Below are 18,894 nucleotides of genomic sequence, written 5' to 3'. Positions count from 1 at the left end.
TCTAGGCTTATACTAGAGTCAATAAGTTTTCCCAGTTTTCGTAGGTAAAATTAGGTGCCTCGGCTTATACTCGGTCGGCTTATACTCGAGTATATACGGTATATCTTCTTTTACCATGTAAAGAAGGGCATGCTGACAGTTTCACCATTTATTAAACCACATTTGAATTGTGCAACTACCGCAGACGTGGCAAATAAATTCGGTCCTCTTATAGCAATCCTCCTGTGCTCCTGTCGACACACCAACTGTTCAGCAAAATAAAAATGGAGGAAGCAGAGGGGCAGAACTATGCTGCAAACTTTATTTTAGTGATGCACCAAGACTACATGTTTTGGGCCCCCATTCCCTTTGTCAAGTGTACATCACATGCTGGCCCGAAACATGTAGTGTTGGTGCATCACTAAAATGAAGTTTGCAGCATAATTCTGCCCCTCAGCTTCCTCCAATTTTATTTTTGGTTTCACTATTTATTGTTGTAATTTGCAGTATGTTCCAATAATAACAGTTTCCATGATGTTGTCTCAGTTTTCCTCTCCCAACTTTTTATACCCTTGTCCTGAGCTTCCTTTTCCGTTTCCTTTCTCACTTTCGCTGTACTTCAAATGTAGCTCCTACTTCTCCCCTATTCCTACAACTTCCCTCCTCAACTCTAGTGAAACTAGTCACTATCGTCCACTTTCTTTCCTTCTACCGTGGGAATGCCTGTCTCAAAATGTTTCTGCTTCTCCCTAATTCCTTCCCCCCACCCCTCCATCTAATTCTTCTCTCCCCACTCCTCCCTTAAGCTTGTCACTCTCCTCCACATTCCCGCTGGCTACTGTTATCTCTTGGAGAACTGTCTGGGTGAATTATCCTCAGCCTGGTCCCATGCTCGTTGGTGGCTATATATAGGCAGCGAGACACATCTGCCGGGCACAGAAACCTTCACGTGGTCATGGCCCTATGTTCTTGGAGTGGAAATGAAGTGCCAGATTAAGCTGGCCGTGTACCCACAGGCCTAATATATCCTAAACACACAGAGTGGAGACATTTGTGATTTGCCCGGGGACACAACAAGACAAGCACATTATCATTGCCGCTCCTATAACTTTATATCCTTATTATGTATAGAACTGCCTCCATCTAGATCTTATACTCGGCCTTCCCCTTTGCTTTAAGGCATCTTCACACTGCTAATGCTCCAGGATGTGCTTTTTCATTAAATTAGAAGGTTAATGATTTTAATTATGTAAAATATGAAGGCAGCTAAATGTCTTGAAATACATCCCCCAACTAAAAGGTGAAATCTGATGCTTTCTACTTATATTTACTTCATTCTGATATGGTTTGGCTGATGAATACTCACAATAAGTTTTACTAGCTCTCTCTCCTCAACATGCAGTATGATAAACCTAAACAGGGCATTTGTGCATGGGTAAGACACTTGGCTTTGTTTTCATTATTGTGTGCATTTTAATTGGTTTAACTATTTGAATTGTGCAAAACCCGGCTTTAGCGTTTATACAGGGGAATCAGTAATGTCAATAACATATGGGAAGAGACAGATTATCATGCTAAATTGAAAGATTAGTAAAAATAAAATATCATTAGAAAGTGCCCTTACTCTTGTAGGTAACTAAATGCCAAGAACATTTAGCAGAGGATTAGCCATTTACTCTGAAATAAAACCCAGCAGATAACCAGGTGATGGGGGTCTTTATTACTTTGAATTGAACCCCACATGCACGGATTAAATACATTCAATCACTTCAATACCTTTTGTGTTGCCATACAGACTATAGGGCAGGGAGTTAGGGCCAGATTTGGCCCCTGTGCTGTTTAGTGTGACCCCCCTTAACACAGTAAAATGAACAAGATATAGTAATAGTTAATACTATTAAAACGTACTAGTGATTAAAGGAAAAATGGCAATACATTCTATATTGAACCATGGGTCCTGAGGTGGAACACAATGAAACAACAGAGAGGGGTTATTTACGAAACTCCGAATGCTAAAATCACGAAAGTTTCGTGATTTTTTTTACATAAAATCGGACTTTTAAAACATCACAAATTTTTCGGAATTTATTAAACCCCTAGGGTGGAAAAGTCAGAATCAGAAAATTAGGCATCTCAGACCTGTCGAGGTTGCATATAAGTCAATGGGAGAAGTCCCAATGATTTTTTGATGTGCGCTGGGTTTTTGGGAGTACTCTGAAGTTTTTGTCCAAAATTCGGAGTTTTCGGGAGAAAAATCCAAAAGAAAATAAAATCGGAAAAATTGCCAAAAACTATGAAAATCTGATTTTCCAAAAAACCTGTGCGGATTTGGTCGGAGTTTTTTCCAGAAAATATTGAGATAAATTCGGACTTTGATAAATAAACCCCATAATGTCTGAATCACTCACAATGTAGATCAGGTGCCACAGATCCTCAGCTTAGGGAGCAGATAAACTAATGGCAGAAAAAGCACCCAGGCACTCCAGCAAACTCAACAAGGATTCATTTTAAAAAGATCAGTATCTCCATTGCCCCCCCCCCAGGGCTCAGTCTAATATAGAGCAATTTCTTTATGTATTGATCAGTATTTATATGTTTGATTAATATACTAGTACTTTCTACAGCTCTGTGAAACATGTCTTTATATGAATGTGTTAATGAAAATTGCATCTTAATTTAGGGAGGGTAACCAACTTTAAAGATTAACCACGGGACTCTAAATAAATTCAACTCATAATTAGAATAAATAACATAACATTAATTAAAGACATTAATATTTTGTAATAAAAGGAATAATCAGCTGCTCCCCCAGTGGGCATGAGCAGAAGCTTTTATAGTTTTACTGATTCTTTGGCTCCCTCATGTGGCCGTCTTTTTAACTGCAAAGCATCAGTCACCCATAAGTGATCTAGGCCCTTTAAATATGAATCCTGATTTAGGTTAGTTATTGATGTGCTCTCATCATAGTCGTGTTCTTTGCTTTGCAACAGCAACTCACCAAGCTAATCTAGGCAGTCTGCAAATGTAAAGATTGTAGAAAATTTCAGATGACATACCACTAGCATTATGACAACATACAAGCATTATGTATGTTATCCCTACAGTCTTGGGATTCCTTTTCCCTAAAATAACAAAGAAAATATTCTAAGACGCCTCAAAGTAACTGCTACTAGTAGGGGTTGCTATAGCATTGGTGTCTGTGCAGAACACATTTATTTAATAGCACAATACAGTCATCACAGTCAACACTTCTCCCATGTGTATAGCAGTTTTTGTTTATCCCTTATCTTTCCCTTATTCCTAATCTGTCTCTCTGACTCTTGAACCAATGTAGCAGAAATCAGTTTTCCTCTGGGTCCACTAATTTGCTGCTTTCTGCTACATTGTTTCAGGAGCCAGAACCAGCAGAGCAGATAGGATACATGAAAAAACCCTAATTTTGTAGGCAATTATACGTAATATATGGTGTTACTTTTACATGGTGCTAAAAATATTATCTTTAAAAATAGCCCCTTGATTGGAGCTCCCTATAGATGTTCACTGGTCCCTGTCTGTGTTTCAAATGAGGGGTGGGCGTGCCCTAACGGTCACTGCCAGAAGCACAGTAGGAGGGGGACAGCCAATCAAAGCCCTGCAGGCACACAAGCACAGACTTCAGTTCCCTATCAGGTCCTGCTAGCTGCTGATTGGTTCCTGTCCTACAGTGCAGTGAGCTGAGAGCCACCAGCTCCCCTGCACAGCCTGGGAATTCAGGGAGCAGGAAGTGGAAGGAAAGGGAGCGTTATTAGGGTTTTTGCAGAAATATTCAATAAATCAGCCTGAAACACTACACAATTCTTCTATATCTAAATTAGTACAACGCACTGGTACATTCTTATTTTTTACACTGAATGTCTCCTTTAAAAAAGCCAGATTCTGCTTGTAATTGCATTTATGTTTACTCATTTTGAAAGTCTAAATGAATGAAATATATTGAAAATCTACTTATATATTCTATATATTAAATAGATTTTTTTCTGCAAATGTCTACATATTTTGGATTTGTTGTACGCAGCACATTGCATTCCCTTGCAACTACAATGAAATCTGAGCTACTGAAACCGTCCGCCTGTCACTGTGCTAAATTCCACCCTGTGGGCACAGACAGGCCAATAGCAATCATTCCAGTGCTAAACAGATAAAGGGTAGCTGTACTGAGAAGTGCCACATGAAAGAAATCCTAAAACTCACTGAGCACTATCCAGCAACTGAATTAATAGTGGTGAACAGGGGTGAAAATATATTTCAAATCATCAATAATGTAAGTAATGAAAACAACAGTTTTTTGTATGTGAAAGGAGTGAAATAACTTGAACTTCTTTTTATATATAAAAGATGAAATATATAACATAAGAGGATTTGTACAAATGCTAAACACATAGAAAAGGCAAAACAAAATACGTGGTTCAGTTATCTATTGCCGACTCAGCCTTCGATTGAGCTCTGCAATTTTCTCTCTTCTTCTGTCAGCACTGCGTTCAGATGCCTTCTGCAAACTGTCATGGTATTTTTCTAGTGCAGCTCGAAAATCTGTTATAACCTCCTGGAGAGACAGAAGCCTTTTAAACCCAGCGTGCAGGCAATACGATGAAGCATTCCCGTGAAAGAAGGGGATGGGGGTATATTACGTCAGAAATGGGTGTGGGAAAATATGGCAAAAGCAGAAGGGTGAAACAAGGACATTACACTAATTGACTAAATAGCATTAGGCATCTCAGGGCAGAGTATTGGAAGCAGCTGAGAAACACCTTCCATCTTCCTTTCCTGTGTGTCGAGCACAAATCCATTACAAAGGAAACTGTACTATCACAGAATTTTTGAGATATGGTAGAATCCTGAATTTATGTTTTTCAGGGAACCAGGGAAAAAATATGTAAAATCCGGGAAAATGTAAAATAATGGAAATGTATTAAAGCAACTTATATATAAAGAATTCCAAATTCTAAAAAAAAATCTGTACTTGTCTATTTTGTAATTACAAATTCCCCTGTGCTTGCGCAACTCTTGCGGGATTTTGTAAGACCCCGGTCAGGCGTGCATGTGCAACAGACCTTCCTAAGATGGCGTCTGCAATTGCAAGATACAGGGAAATTTTTAACTCCTAAAGTAATACAGGGAAATTTTTAACTCCTTAAGAGATTTCATAGAGAGAGGCTTCATAAATACTAAGCAAAATGTGGGAAATGGAAACGTAAAATAGAGGAATAGAGCCCATAGTGATGCATAAAAATTGACGGAACTGCAGCAAAAAAATAAAATAAAATAAATAAAAACACATAAAATGTGTGAAAACATAAAAACCAGGGACGTAAATTTGGGGTTATATTGTATTAGATTATACAGGAAAACCATTTTTTTCACTCTAAATTGAGGATCAGATTTTGGGGCATATTTATATTTTTTGCCTGGAAAATAGAGGTTGCTAGAGAGAATGTCACAGCCCTCGATATACTTGTAGGTTTTTTTGGGATGCATTTATCGAACCATAAAAACTCTAATTCTACTAACTATTTACTTTTTTTAAAAAGTGAATAATGTATATTTGCCTTAGCTAAGCTTTCTATACTCTTTGACCCCTAGGGCAACAGCCCATATTGCATTTTGTTGCAGCAACAAAATAGCAGGAAACTTCTCGCCAAAGTGAGTGCTGAGAATTGTTGCAGGGAAAACATGTACAAGTTTCCCCTGCAGCAATTCTCAGTACCCTCTATGGAGATACGTTTTCGGCTGCTTTGTTGCCATGAAAAATACTATGTTTCACTGTCCTTCAGCCAATGTTAGCTTTACAGATGAAGTCCAAACTTTGTCTTGTGGGATATTAGCTTTGACATTGAGAGCAAATGTTGCTTGGCAGGAAACATATACAAAAAAAAAAAAAAAAGTAATGCATACTAGAAAATAGATTCTTCCATGCAAGCACAACAATTGCCAATTAAATATCCCCCTGTCCCCAAATATACACTATTATCCATTGTTTTCAAGCATAAATAAATCCTTGTTTATGATGACCATGTCTTTCAGATAAAGTTAATACTTTACTTGCATACTTTATCAGTTTCACCAAGGAGCTCATGGGTTCAGACACAAGTATATAAACATGAGAGAATAGAGGAAAGCTTGGATTGAGTAACCTCACCTGACATTTATTCTTCCCTGCTTCTGTTGTTTCTAGAAGCTGCTCTTTTTTACTAATTGTTTGCTGAATTTCTTGAAGAACCTGAGCAACACGTCCATGTATCACCTGCCTCTTCTCCTGGATATGACTACAGACCCTGAGATGGAAAAAATAAAGAGACACAATTTATAAGTGAAGGAAGAATTAAACCTTGTACAGATTAGGCCAGAGAATACCTCTTCTTGGCCACTTGTTATTGAAAGGAAAGGGTATCTCTTACTCTAGAATTTCCTGCTTCTGTTGGTTGAAGTCTTCCTGTTTCTTCTTGTTCTTGATGTCTACTTTTGCAAGCTTCTCTTTCTTTACAAGAATGATTCGTTTGAGCTGAGCATCCTCGTTTGATAGGGATTTAAGCTCTAAGTTTAAATTCATAAGCTGCTCTTCGATGTGTCGGATCTGATAAAAGCAATATGGAGAGTAGAAGGTCAATACTAGAAAATGTGGCAGAGGAAGCTAAAGACTGTACACTTTCTGATAAATGCATACAACATTTAGTTTCATGTGATTTTTGACATGTTTATACATATCTGTACCATGGATAGAAATGTGCCCACACATGTCATCTAGTGTACAGTACATCAGCAGACAAACTTGTCATAAAAGTTAATAAACCACTTAGATTTAAAGATTACTTTGTAGGGCCTGAAAACCTAAAGTACAATACGAGCACAAAACGATCCACACCTCCTCGTGAATTTTTCTGTGTATCTCAAGGTTGGCGTCAATATTCTGAAGCTTCTTTAGGTACCCTTGCACATCCGACTGCCACATAAAGGCCAAGGCCACCCTGTCCCGATAATGATCACACTTGTCACTTGTCTCTTGCTGTGAAAAAAACAAGAGGAAAATGTTTGACCAACAAAACAAAATTTTGTTTGAATGCATCTATTTAGAACAGAGATTCGACATTTAAGAAATATATCTATAGAGATTATATCAGTTTGCTGGACATCCACATTTTAGTGATTATGTTCTGCATGCTTTTCATGCTACAGACATGCAGAGAGCAGTTACATAGTTACATAGTTAAATTGGGTTGAAAAAAGACAAAGTCCATCAAGTCCAACCCCTCCAAATGAATTCTATATACCCATATCTATACTAACTATAGAGTTTAGTATCACAATAGCCTTTGATATTATGTCTGTCCAAAAAATCATCCAAGTCATTCTTAAAGGCATTAACTGAATAAGCCATCACAACATCACCCGGCAGTGCATTCCACAACCTCACTGTCCTCACTGTGAAGAACCCCCTACGTTGCTTCAAATGAAAGTTCTTTTCTTCTAGTCTAAAGGGGTGGCCTCTGGTACGGTGATCCTCTTTATGGGTAAAAAGGTCCCCTGCTATTTGTCTATAATGTCCTCTAATGTACTTGTAAAGTGTAATCATGTCCCCTCGCAAGCACCTTTTTTCCAGAGAAAACAACCCCAACCTTGACAGTCTACCCTCATAATTTAAGTCTTCCATCCCTCTAACCAATTTAGTTGCACGTCTCTGCACTCTCTCCAGCTCATTTATATCCCTCTTAAGGACTGGAGTCCAAAACTGCACGGCATACTCCAGATGAGGCTTCACCAGGGACCTATAAAGAGGCATAATTATGTTTTCATCCCTTGAGTTAATGCCCTTTTTTATGCAAGACAGAACTTTATTTGCTTTAGTAGCCACAGAATGACACTTCCCAGAATTAGACAACTTGTTATCAGCAGTGAATGGCATCTGTGCTCTATATCTCAGAATAAAACAAAGCAATGATTTACGGACGTATCTTTTCTTTTTAGAGCTGAAACACATCCGTATCACTCACAAACTGTACTGTTATAAATAGCATATCTGCTGTCTTCTGTGATGAAACAATTCTTATGAAGGCCTATAGCCTGCAAACACCTACAGATTCAGAGCTTGCAGAACTGCTTGAATTAGACCATAAACTTTATTCAGTTATCTTGGAGCCTTGGAGTCTGGTTCAAAATTCAAGCCAGAGGCTACTAGTCCCTTCTCCTCTTTACTTCTGGGACATCCAGTGAACCCAAGGGTTACAGGTCTCTTGGGCACTGGGGGAGGTAGAGGAGCGAGGCATTGGTATAGAAACCATGCAAAAACCTTGTCTAAGGGCTCTGGAAGGTGAACTAAATTTTGGAACCCTTTTAATGAAATTTACACTGGTGCGCTCAAATCCTAACACCTCCACAGATTTTACAATTACAGTCTAAATTATTTCCTGCAATGCTCGCCCTTCACGCGGGTGGGTCCGGGTGCAACTGCCGTGTTCCCCCTCCCCCCCTTTCGAGTGATTTAAAATAAGAAGATTAACATTATAAGGAGGTTCTAAGTAGCAATAACAATACACTCGCAAGTGTATCCATAACATAGGTAGCGATGTAATAAACAAAATTATAAAACCATGGGATGCACTCTAGATACAATCCACACAATACGGCTTTTAGCATGCCACTCTAACTACTGGAGAGAGAACACTACTTTGAATCCCATTAACATAGATATATAATAATGTGGCGAAGTAATGATAGAAATACTGGGAATCATCTTTCCGTGCAAGTAATTAACCCTGATAACATGGTCGACCGTTCGGTATTATAATCAATTTATTTGAAATGTGGTGCCACATGAATTTTATGAATCTAATCTATCTTAAACTTGATCTAATTTAATTTAATGTAATTGAATGTAATAATTTAAATACCCTGATACCTATGCAGTCGTTTGAATTTTATTGTATAGATTATTAAATATTATTGTGGTTAAAAATTCAATAGAACTTTAAACAGTATGCTGATAACATGATTGAAAACGGATGCTAAGCTGAATTTTACCTGACAGGGTTACTAGTGGGAGGAAACGCGTCAATGGTGAAGTGAACTCACAATACTTTTTAAAATGAAATGTTTGTAACATTTACCCATTCCTATGAGTATGTGCGGGATCACAAGAAACGCGTTAGGAAGAGAATTGTCTGGTCAATAAAATTGCTTTTAACTTCACCACTGCTGACCGATCCGTAGAGTACACAGCACAAGGGTTCTGTATTGGCCCTTTTAATAAAAGACATAGAAAGCCCATTCGTTCACAAGCCTAGCTCACTGGAGTGCATTAGCTGTCATTGAGCTAAGAGGGAGAGTCACTGTTGGTGAACCATGGGCAGTGGTAAGCTGAAAAGATTTGCAGGATGCACAAGAGAGATCAAATAAAACTTGAAATTTGGAATGCACACCCAGTATACCTAGAGGGCAAACCTTATTGGGGGAGTCTATTTGACATGTGCAAGATCTCAAATGAGTTGTATTTGTGGTAAGGGACCAGCATACTGGCTAATGCAATACTGTAAGACTGCAAAGGGGCACAGGGTCTGTACATAGGAGCAGAAAATGATATGGGGGCAGTGGTGGGCCAGACCTGCATTTTGAGCCCCCATTATAAATAACATTTTAACGTTCATCTGAATATTCTCTTCTGTTTTTACACATATTGAGAAATTTGAATGGCTGCAGTTGTTTCTAAAAGGAAACTGAACATTACAATCTCAAACTAAGTTACACATACAATTTCACAATAGATGTCAATCAAGTGTAATACAATGTGGGCACATGACAACTGTGGCTTACCCTGGCTTGTTTGAGTCTGTGCACAGTTTCCTTCATCCTCTCAGTTTTACTTTTGCGTTGTTCTGGAGATTCCACAATCTGTGATTTCATACGCTCCTGCTCTTCCTTCATTGTGGCAATGGTCAGCTTTTGTTCATTCTGCATCAAAGAAAAGAAGATATATTTAAAACTGAAGTAACAAGATACTTCTTTGCTGATCAACTCAGATTCCAGATGCTAGCAATAACAAGGTTCATAATATGATAGCATTTTGCATGGATAACAAGACAAATATTCTTTGTAAATCCACTCAAACTATGGTTAAAAAGCTGCTGAATACTTGACCATTTGCATTTGAAAAACACTTGGATCCAAGCCATAGCCTTATACCCACTGACCTAATATGAATCTTTTATGTAGTGATTCTTCGCCTCTCTTCTATCTGGGCAACATCTTATTGTTACATTTACGCAACGAAAGTGGAATCAAGTAACATTGCTTATTTCTATTTGCTATATTATTATACTATTCTTTCACTGCTGCTCTGCCATTTAGCTCATCCCCACACACACTCTGTGGTGTATGCATGCACATTTTAATAAACGTGAAACGTTTACTACAGCACATGAGTCAGTGGGTATCCCCCTAAGAGGGTAGCTTTCTCATTACAGAGGAAGTTAGTTAAAAATTAATATGAAGAACAAAGCTCACCAGTCTTTTGTTCTTTTCTGCAAATTCAGCTTTCCGCTGTGCAATTTTTTCTTGAAACATAACCTGGTTTAAAGAAGGGAAAACAAACAACATTAATTTGGAGACAGAATTACAGTTTAAGTATTTAGTCAGTTCATAGCGTGTCTATAATGCCCAATGTGGATGGCAACATTGGTGTTAAGACCTACACAGCTAAATCAGATATCACTGAACTAACTCCTTACACAAGGAAAATGTTAGAATTACATAAAACTCTTTATACCATTGCAGCAGTTTTCTGAAAAAAATATTAGCAATCAGGACAGATTTCCTGTTACTGTTAAGATCTCATTTCATAGAATTCAAGGCATGGAATAATTACCTTACAAAACAAGTGCTAAATACATACAGAATTGGTTCACTTAAAAGGGAGGATCTGCATTTTTGGGTTTTGAATAGGTCCGAGATAAGTCAACAAAGTAACAGACATTTGTGTAATTGGCAGACAAAACACGTCAGCAGGGACTGACTGCCAGAAAATCGTGTTTTTGAAAATACAAGAACCATAACATGCACATAGCATTTCACTCACATCCTTGGCACGATATTCTTGACTTATTATCTGCTGCAAATCATGGATTTCAGAGGAAAGTGCTTTAAACTCTGCTTGTTGCTCAGGTGGAACAGTCCTGAAAAATATAGACCGTAAAAACTGAAAATAATTAACTCTGAATATTTGTACAGAATTTAATGTAATGGGCTTTTAGGGAAATGCTAGCTTAACTGGAAATGTAAAGATCCACAGACATCTAAAGCTTAATACATCATAGTAAAGGGCTGATAATAAACTTACGTGAGCTTTTCTATTTTGATTTCTGCTTCATGGTTTGTCTTTTGAAGCTGCCGCACATTCTCCAATGCAGATTTCTGAAAAGAAGCCACACAGAGCCAAATTTACAAACAAAGCTATTCACATGAATAGTTTAAATTTAAAACTAAAACTAACTGCAGATGAGCATAGCAGCGGCCAGTTTGGCTACACACCCTGGTATCCATTTTGGTCAACACAGGCCCAGCTCCCATTATTTACCAATATGGTCAATGCAAAGTTGGAAGACTAATATCACACACAGCGATAGGCAGATGCCTGTGACTAGACTCATGGGGAGGAAGCAGCAGCCATACATCCATTGGTGAAAAAAATGTTTTGTGTGAGACATTAGCCTATCTGTTGACACTGGCCCAGGAGACATCAGTATCAAAATTAACTGTTGATAGGAAAGAAAGAATGTAGTAGTGCATAGTTTGATGATACAGTCACAGTAGTCTGGAAAATATATTGTCCCGTATCACTAGAGATGTTACATTGACTCGGGTGCTTTCATATGATGCAAGGTATCAAATCAATTTAGTGCTGAACCAATAAAAAGAAGAGTAATGTTTTTCATACTGTGTAGCTCCTGCCAAAACTGAAAATTTGCAGACAAATAAGAAGGGCTACTGTTGTAAATTGTACAAAACCTTACATTTACAAAAGGCAAACTGCATCAAAGTACAAAGGTTCATATGTAGCTCTGTAACATATCATTGTTACTTGCATCTGGATCTTACATAGCCTGAGCAGTATTCCATATAGACTTCCCTCTGCGTAGTGCGGAACTGGAGGAAGTTGAAAATCCCACTTAACAAATGGAGGGTTCGTTTTCCTTCTGCAAATAAACAGTTTTAATTCAACTTCTCACGCTTTTATAAAGCGGATTGTCCCCTACAAATTGCTTTATGTGGATGGATAAAGCACCATTTTCTTGCTGTGCAATGAAAACCAGCACCAGAGAAGTGCGAGTAGTGCTCCCTTTCCAAATATATTTGTGGAGAAGCTGTCCCATCCAGGCCAGGCAGGCAACCCAAATTCAAATGAGACATACAGTGGTGTTTGAAAGTTTGTGAACCCTTTACAATTTTCTATATTTAAACTTCATCTGATTTTCAAACAAGTCCTAAATGTAGATGAAGAAAGCCTAGTTAAACAACTAAAACTCAAATTATTATATTTGGTCATACATTTATTGAAAGAAGAAAAAAAAAAAAAAGACCCGATAACATCTGCATGTGACAAAAGTAAGTGAATCAGTATTGGTTGACCACTTCTGCGTAGGGCACTTCTGGGAAGGGCAACAACGGTCTTGAATATCTTCCATTTGTACACAATCTGACTTTTGATTGGTGGAGTCCAAACTCTTTAGAGATAGTGTTGTAACCTTTTCCAGGTTTATGGGTATCAGCAACAATTTTTCTGAGGTCCTCAGACACCTCCTTTGTACGAGCCATGATACACGTTCACAAATGTGATGCAAGCGTATCATAGGAACTCAGGGTTTAAAGGAGAAGGAAAGGCTTGTTGCAATTGGGATTGCCAAATGTAAAGCACCCCCAAGAGATTGTATTGACTTACCTGAAACCCCGGGCCGGTGCTCCTATCCGTGAAAACTGCACAGGCCTGGGGTTATACCTGTGAGCTCCAAGGAGCGATCCAAATTCAAATTTCCTGGGGCAAACGCATGTGCAGTTAAACAAAATAGTTAAAATTCGGCTTTTAGTTCCACTGCGCATTCGCAGCCGCGCGAAGGAGGAAGCCGATCGCTCCGTGGTGCTCACTGGTATAACCCCAGGCCAGTGCAGTTTTCTGCTGATAGGAGCACCAGCCCGGGGTTTCAGGTAAGTAAATACAATCACTTGGGGGTGCCTAACATTTGACACCCCGAAGTGCAACAAGCCTTTCCTTCTCCTTTAAATAAAGCAGGGTCTCTCAATCACACATGATTGTCATCCCATTGACAGAAAACACCAGCCTTTGATTTCACCTTCAAATTATAAATACTTAATTTTGCCACAAGCAGATAGGTTATTGGATCTTGTTTTTTTTGTACAAATATAATCATTTTTGTTTCAAGGAGAAGGGAAGTCATATTGCACTTGGGGGTGCCAAATTTTAGGCACCCCAAGTGATTGTTTTTAGTTACCGGAAACCCGGAGCAATGCTCTTCTGGCTTCTTCTTTCTTTAAATTTCCTGGGGCAAACGCAGTTGAACGAAATAGTCGACTTTTTAGTTAAAGTTTGGCTGTTTGTTCTACAGCGCATGTGCAGCCCAGCAAAGAAAGAGGATCGCTCTGTAGTGCTCACTGTTATAACCCCAGGCCAGTGCAGTTTTCTGCTGATAGGAGCACCGGCCCGGGGTTTCAGGTAAGTAAATACAATCACTTGGGGGTGCTCAACATTTGGCACCCCCAAGACTTTCCTTCTCCTTTAACTAGGTTTTTTTTTAATTTACTTAATTATAGGACTTTGAAATCAGATGATGCTTTAGGTCACATTCATATAAAAATATAAAAAATGTTAAAGGCTTCACAAAATTTCAAGCACCACTGTATCCATGAACCGCATTCTTCTAACATTTCTTACTAACAGGGTGGTAAGTAAAGGGCAACACAATATTTAAGTTGAACAAATACATTTTACTGTGTAATACTTCTTTTACACAATCAAGTAGTGGTAAAACCTACTCGGATTCAGGACATCCGATGGATGGAAATCATACACTCTGCACATTGGTAAGAGGCGTGCCCTGTAGAATTAAAGCATGATTAGCACTTTAATGTGTGGCACGACAGACACAAAAAACAGAAGTCATTCTAAAAATCTAATTATTTTTCATCAAAATTGTAGAACTTCTATTTGGAGATTCAGCAAGGGACAAAGTTTGCCCAGGTGCAGTAACCCATAGAAATCAAGGGACTAGTCCTGTAGCAAACTTTGCACGTTACATAAAACCCTAGGAGCTTAATACCTCACAACTTTATATACACAAAAGAAGAAAAATGATATACGTACATGAGCTTCAGAATATTGGCTACAGGTGCAAAACCCTCAACAAGATGTGGATACTGAATATCAAGATCCATAGGCACCTGTAATAAAAAACATACCAAATACACGTATTATACTTATAAATCTCTTATCAGAATATATAATGAGATGCAATTTACCGGTCATTCATAGGACCAGAAAAATCTTAAAAGAACCGATACAAACATACAACCAAAACGTAGTGACTGTTTATGGAAAGCCAGTTTGTGAAGAATTATTAAAGTGTTTGCAATATAAATGGTTTAAAATCACATAAATTACATACATGGAACATATGGAGTTACATACATCAAAACCAATACCGGTACAAAAGGTGAGGAAGTCCCTGTGCAAAAGAGCTTACAATCTAAAGGGAAGGGAATAAGACACAAGGTGTGGGAGTGGGCAAGATCAGAATGAAGAGGGTGAGAGATGCCTTAAACCATTTAAATTTTAAACATATGGATAATCACAATCATTCTATATCCACTTCTATATTTGCGTTTTGTTGAGGAATGTTCTCTGCTGCCAATTTTCAACTTACTGCACAGCTCCAAAATATCTTGAAAATAGTGAGAGAATTATTCTAACAACAGGCCTTGGACTGCAGGTAGGAATAAAATAGCTTTTTGTTCCTCTTAATGTATATATCATCAGAACGACGTATATATATCCTTCCGCTGTTGGGTAAAGTCCCACATCTGGTGCACGTGGTGGAGCCAATGGGCATTTCGTTGTAGAGGTTTTTTTTTTCTTGTGTCAAATGCATTGGAGTTAATAGGCTGTTTTTTTATCTGCATTTTTCTTGTGCAGAATGCACTGGAGCCAATTATCGTTTTTTTCTCTTTTTTTTATGCGAAATTAAAATGCACTGTGAAAGTCTAGCACAGATTCATGACAATTTTAGCCACTTGCGAAAACATAAATTTTACTGTGAATATGTATCAGCTGGAAAAAAAAGCTCATCCCTAGTTTAAAACTTTATGTAATGTTTCAGATTGTTTCTTTGATAGGCTTATGCTGCAGATACTGTATGAACACACGCCCTTTAAACTTAGTGCTCTTTCTATGGGGGCCGTGGCTAATGTCTAAACCAAAGGTTAAGCATTTTATTAAGTCTCATAAGTTAGACACAGCAGCCTATGTAAGGTTGGGTTTGATAGAAATATTTTAAGAAATATTTTACAGATTAGAATTCCTTCCTAATAGGAAAATGCATTGGGACATCCCTCTAGTACACATAAACATGTGGATGAGAAAGAAATGGGCATTTCTCACTTAGTTGTAATCTGGTTTCTTGTAATGTTTTCAGTGTGAACCAGTTCCCTTTATGTTCATAATATTTCCTATATCTGTTACTTTACTAGACAGACAAGTAGAAAGGATGGAATCTAAAAGTGGCCATACACGCACCAATATTACTGTACGAAACGAATTTTCATACAATATTCGTATTTTAGGAGACGAGCCAATTGATATTGGAAGAATGCTAGGATATCAGTTGGCTCGTTGATTGGCCCAGGAGGAAAAGTTTGATCAGGTGCCCACTGTTTAGTACTGAATCGTCAGAAACAGGTAGAATGCTATTGTTTCTACCTGTATATCTGATGATTCAGCTCTACAAATGTATCCTGAAATGAATGATCTTTCTGGGAAAGTCTAAGGGTCATTTGATCTACCTCTAGACTGGGTGTAACCCACAGTGCAACTGTTTCACCAAGAAAAGTTTACTTACCATATAAAATTGTTCAACACCATAACTGAAAACCTGTTGCAGGATTCTCATGTAAAGTTTTTGCACCATTTCAGGCTGGAAAATAAAAATCAGGAGGGGTTAAATTCCGGCTGTTGATATACCTGACTGTTTTTGTAAGGTAACGTGCAAGCTTATGTAACATACAGCAGGTCAAATCTTATTAAAAACATTAGTTATAGGCTAAATCTTGGATTCTTTATAAAATGTGGCTGATTCTTTTCTTTTAGCAGCATGTGTATTTTGCAAAATCATTTGCTATGTGACTTATAAGCACTGGAAAACAGTGCTATATCTGGCATTTTTGGTAAGCTGTTTAGCTCAGCTCCTGCCTGCAAAGGCTGCACCAACCTCGCTGATGTAGTAGAACAATTTTTACAGACACACACAGTCCTTATTGCCTTCTGAACAACACGCTTATTACAGTGGGGAGGTTGGGTGGCATTCAAAGCACACTGCAAATCAAACCCATTTATTACTTTATCCCACCCAGCAAAATAATTAAAAATTCTTTGAAAATGAATAAACAACCCTTCGTTTTCTACATGGCATTGTATATGGTTTATAATAGAGAAGGGAAACTGACTTACCTTGGGGTTGGGATACAAGTCATTTTTGTTGAAATTTTTAGCTTCAGTGCCAGTAAGAATATTCTGACGGAAAAAATTAACCAAGTCTGCAGCAGGGAAAATCGGAAAGGTAAGTTTGTCCATCTTGCATGTGATACACGCAAACCCGGAGTCACTGACAGCAGGATTAATTGTAGTTCCTTGGAGCAGACAATCCCTACATAATAGAAAGAGAAGTGTTAAATAGATGCACATAGCCATACATAAAGATTATTTTATATCCTGCAGTGACCAAAAAGTCACTTAGTCTAGTTGTATGTGAACTACATCTCCCAGCATCCACTAATAGTGTGAGGAAACTGAAGGACTACATATTAAATAGCTTAAAGGGGAACTATCACGAAAATGAAAATTTAATATAAGCTTCCTCATACTGAAGTAAGAAACTTTCTAAATATAATCAATTAAAAAATCTGAAATGTTTCTAAAATAATCAAGTTTATATTCACTATTCTTTTCTCAGCATCTGTTTATTTTCTGTCTTCATGCAGCAGTTGGGTGTCAGATGCATGATCCAATATATCTCATAGGGGGGGCTCCCTTTCCTAGCAGATGTATTAGAGCTCACTCAAATAACTGATTCCAGTACAAACAAAATCTAACAAAATAACTGCATTAAGCGCAAATTCTGCATGTAGAGAGACAAGATGTCTGGTGATTTTAATAGAGTGAGCTCTACTACATCTTGTAGGTAAAAGGAGCCCCCCTATAAGATATATTGGATCATTCATCTGACACCCAACTCCTGCATGAAGACAGAACGAAGAGATACTGAGAGAGGAAAAGTGAAGATAAACTTGATTATTTCAGAAATGCTACATAATTTTTAATTGTTTTAAAAAGTTTCTTATTTCAGTATGCTGAGCCTAATATTACATTTTCATTTTTGCGATATTTCCCCTTTAAGTTAAAGGGGTGGTTCACCTTTAAGATACGTTTTAGTATATTATAGAATGGTCCATTTTAAGCAACTTTTCAATTGGTCTTCATTATTTATCTTTAGAGTTTTTAATTATTTGCCTTCTTCGTCTGACTCCTTTCAGCATTCACTGGTCACTGACCCCATCTAAAAAAAATTTCTCTGCAAAGATACAAAAATATTGTTATATATTGTTATTGCTACTTTGTATTATTCATCTTTCTATTTAGCCATCTCCTATTCATATTCCAGTTCCAATCAGTGCATGGTTGCTAGGGTAATTTGCACCCTGGCAACAAGATTGCTGAAATTGCAAACCGGAGAGCGGCTGAAATAAAAAACTAAATAACTCAAAAACTAGACATATTAAAAAATGAAAAACAAATAAAAATGGTCTCAGAATACCACTCTCATTATCATACTAAAAGTAAATTTAAAGGAACTGATATTCTACAAAAAGGGCCTTTAACTGACGTCAATAATCCCTATGATTGTGAAGGCAGGCAAATACAATTATCCTATAGAGGATGAACTGAAGCATTGTGCATGCGTTTTCATCATTATAAAAGCGGCGTGTACTATACTATATCGAGCAACACACAGACACGCACGAAAACACACTGTTTTGGTGTGAAAATCAGATCAATCTGCTGTACTTACGAAAAAATAGATCCCTACAGCGATTCCGTTCTCTTACACAGCCGCTTGTTTACCGGGCACTTTCAAAATCCGTGACCCCGCCCATCGCCATGACGTATTGTAAAAGCCCGTGAAACGCACATCGAGTTCCAAGCCTCGTTCCGGTTGGATTGTAACTGGCGCTTTCTAGATGACGTCACTATAGGCGGAACTGATTTTGCTAAGGTTGGAAACAGCATAGAACTTTTGCACAGGAGCGCTGGGTTTGTAGGTGTCACAATACAAGGACGCGTTTAATCAGAAACTCCGGGTAGCTCACTTTTAAAAAGCTTAGAGAAGGGATGTTAAACTAACAGTTGAATAGGGATTTATTGATTTAGACCCCCCCTCGGTTGTTTCTGGAGAATAGAATTGCTGAGTTTTATATTGAAAGGCCGTATAGTAAAATATATAGTTGGAAAGTGAGGTATTATTTTTCACAAGCACAGGATAAGTTAAAGAGATACTGTCACGGGAAAGCATCTTTTTTTCAAAACACATCAGTTAATATAGCTGCTCCAGC

The 18,894-nt window shown here is 37.9% G+C and overlaps 1 protein-coding gene across 2 annotated transcripts; it reads right to left on the bottom strand.

Moving 5' to 3' along the window:
• Nucleotides 1–4,324: 4,324 nt before the first annotated feature.
• nuf2.S (NDC80 kinetochore complex component NUF2 S homeolog) lies at nt 4,325–18,506 on the bottom strand. Of its 2 annotated transcripts, none has more exons than XM_018261068.2 (14): nt 18,354–18,506; nt 16,736–16,931; nt 16,128–16,202; nt 14,378–14,454; nt 14,050–14,111; nt 12,100–12,197; nt 11,342–11,415; nt 11,081–11,177; nt 10,510–10,572; nt 9,820–9,957; nt 6,878–7,018; nt 6,414–6,589; nt 6,155–6,290; nt 4,325–4,561 (listed from the first exon to the last, which is right to left on the bottom strand). In XM_018261068.2, the coding sequence occupies exons 2-14, from the start codon at nt 16,856–16,858 to the stop codon at nt 4,433–4,435; spliced, it is 1,389 nt and encodes a 462-aa protein (XP_018116557.1). In that variant the 5' UTR covers nt 16,859–16,931; nt 18,354–18,506; the 3' UTR covers nt 4,325–4,432. The 2 variants fall into 2 exon arrangements, with proteins under 2 accessions (XP_018116557.1, XP_041417473.1); XM_041561539.1 differs by lacking the exon at nt 18,354–18,506 and adding an exon at nt 17,699–17,796.
• Between the last annotated feature and the right edge of the window lie 388 nt (nt 18,507–18,894).

This window comes from Xenopus laevis, chromosome 4S, assembly GCF_017654675.1.
Source record: "Xenopus laevis strain J_2021 chromosome 4S, Xenopus_laevis_v10.1, whole genome shotgun sequence".
Lineage (NCBI taxonomy): Eukaryota > Metazoa > Chordata > Amphibia > Anura > Pipidae > Xenopus > Xenopus laevis.
The sequence above is the reverse complement of the archived record's forward strand: the minus strand, read 5'-3'. Positions and strand labels throughout refer to the sequence as shown.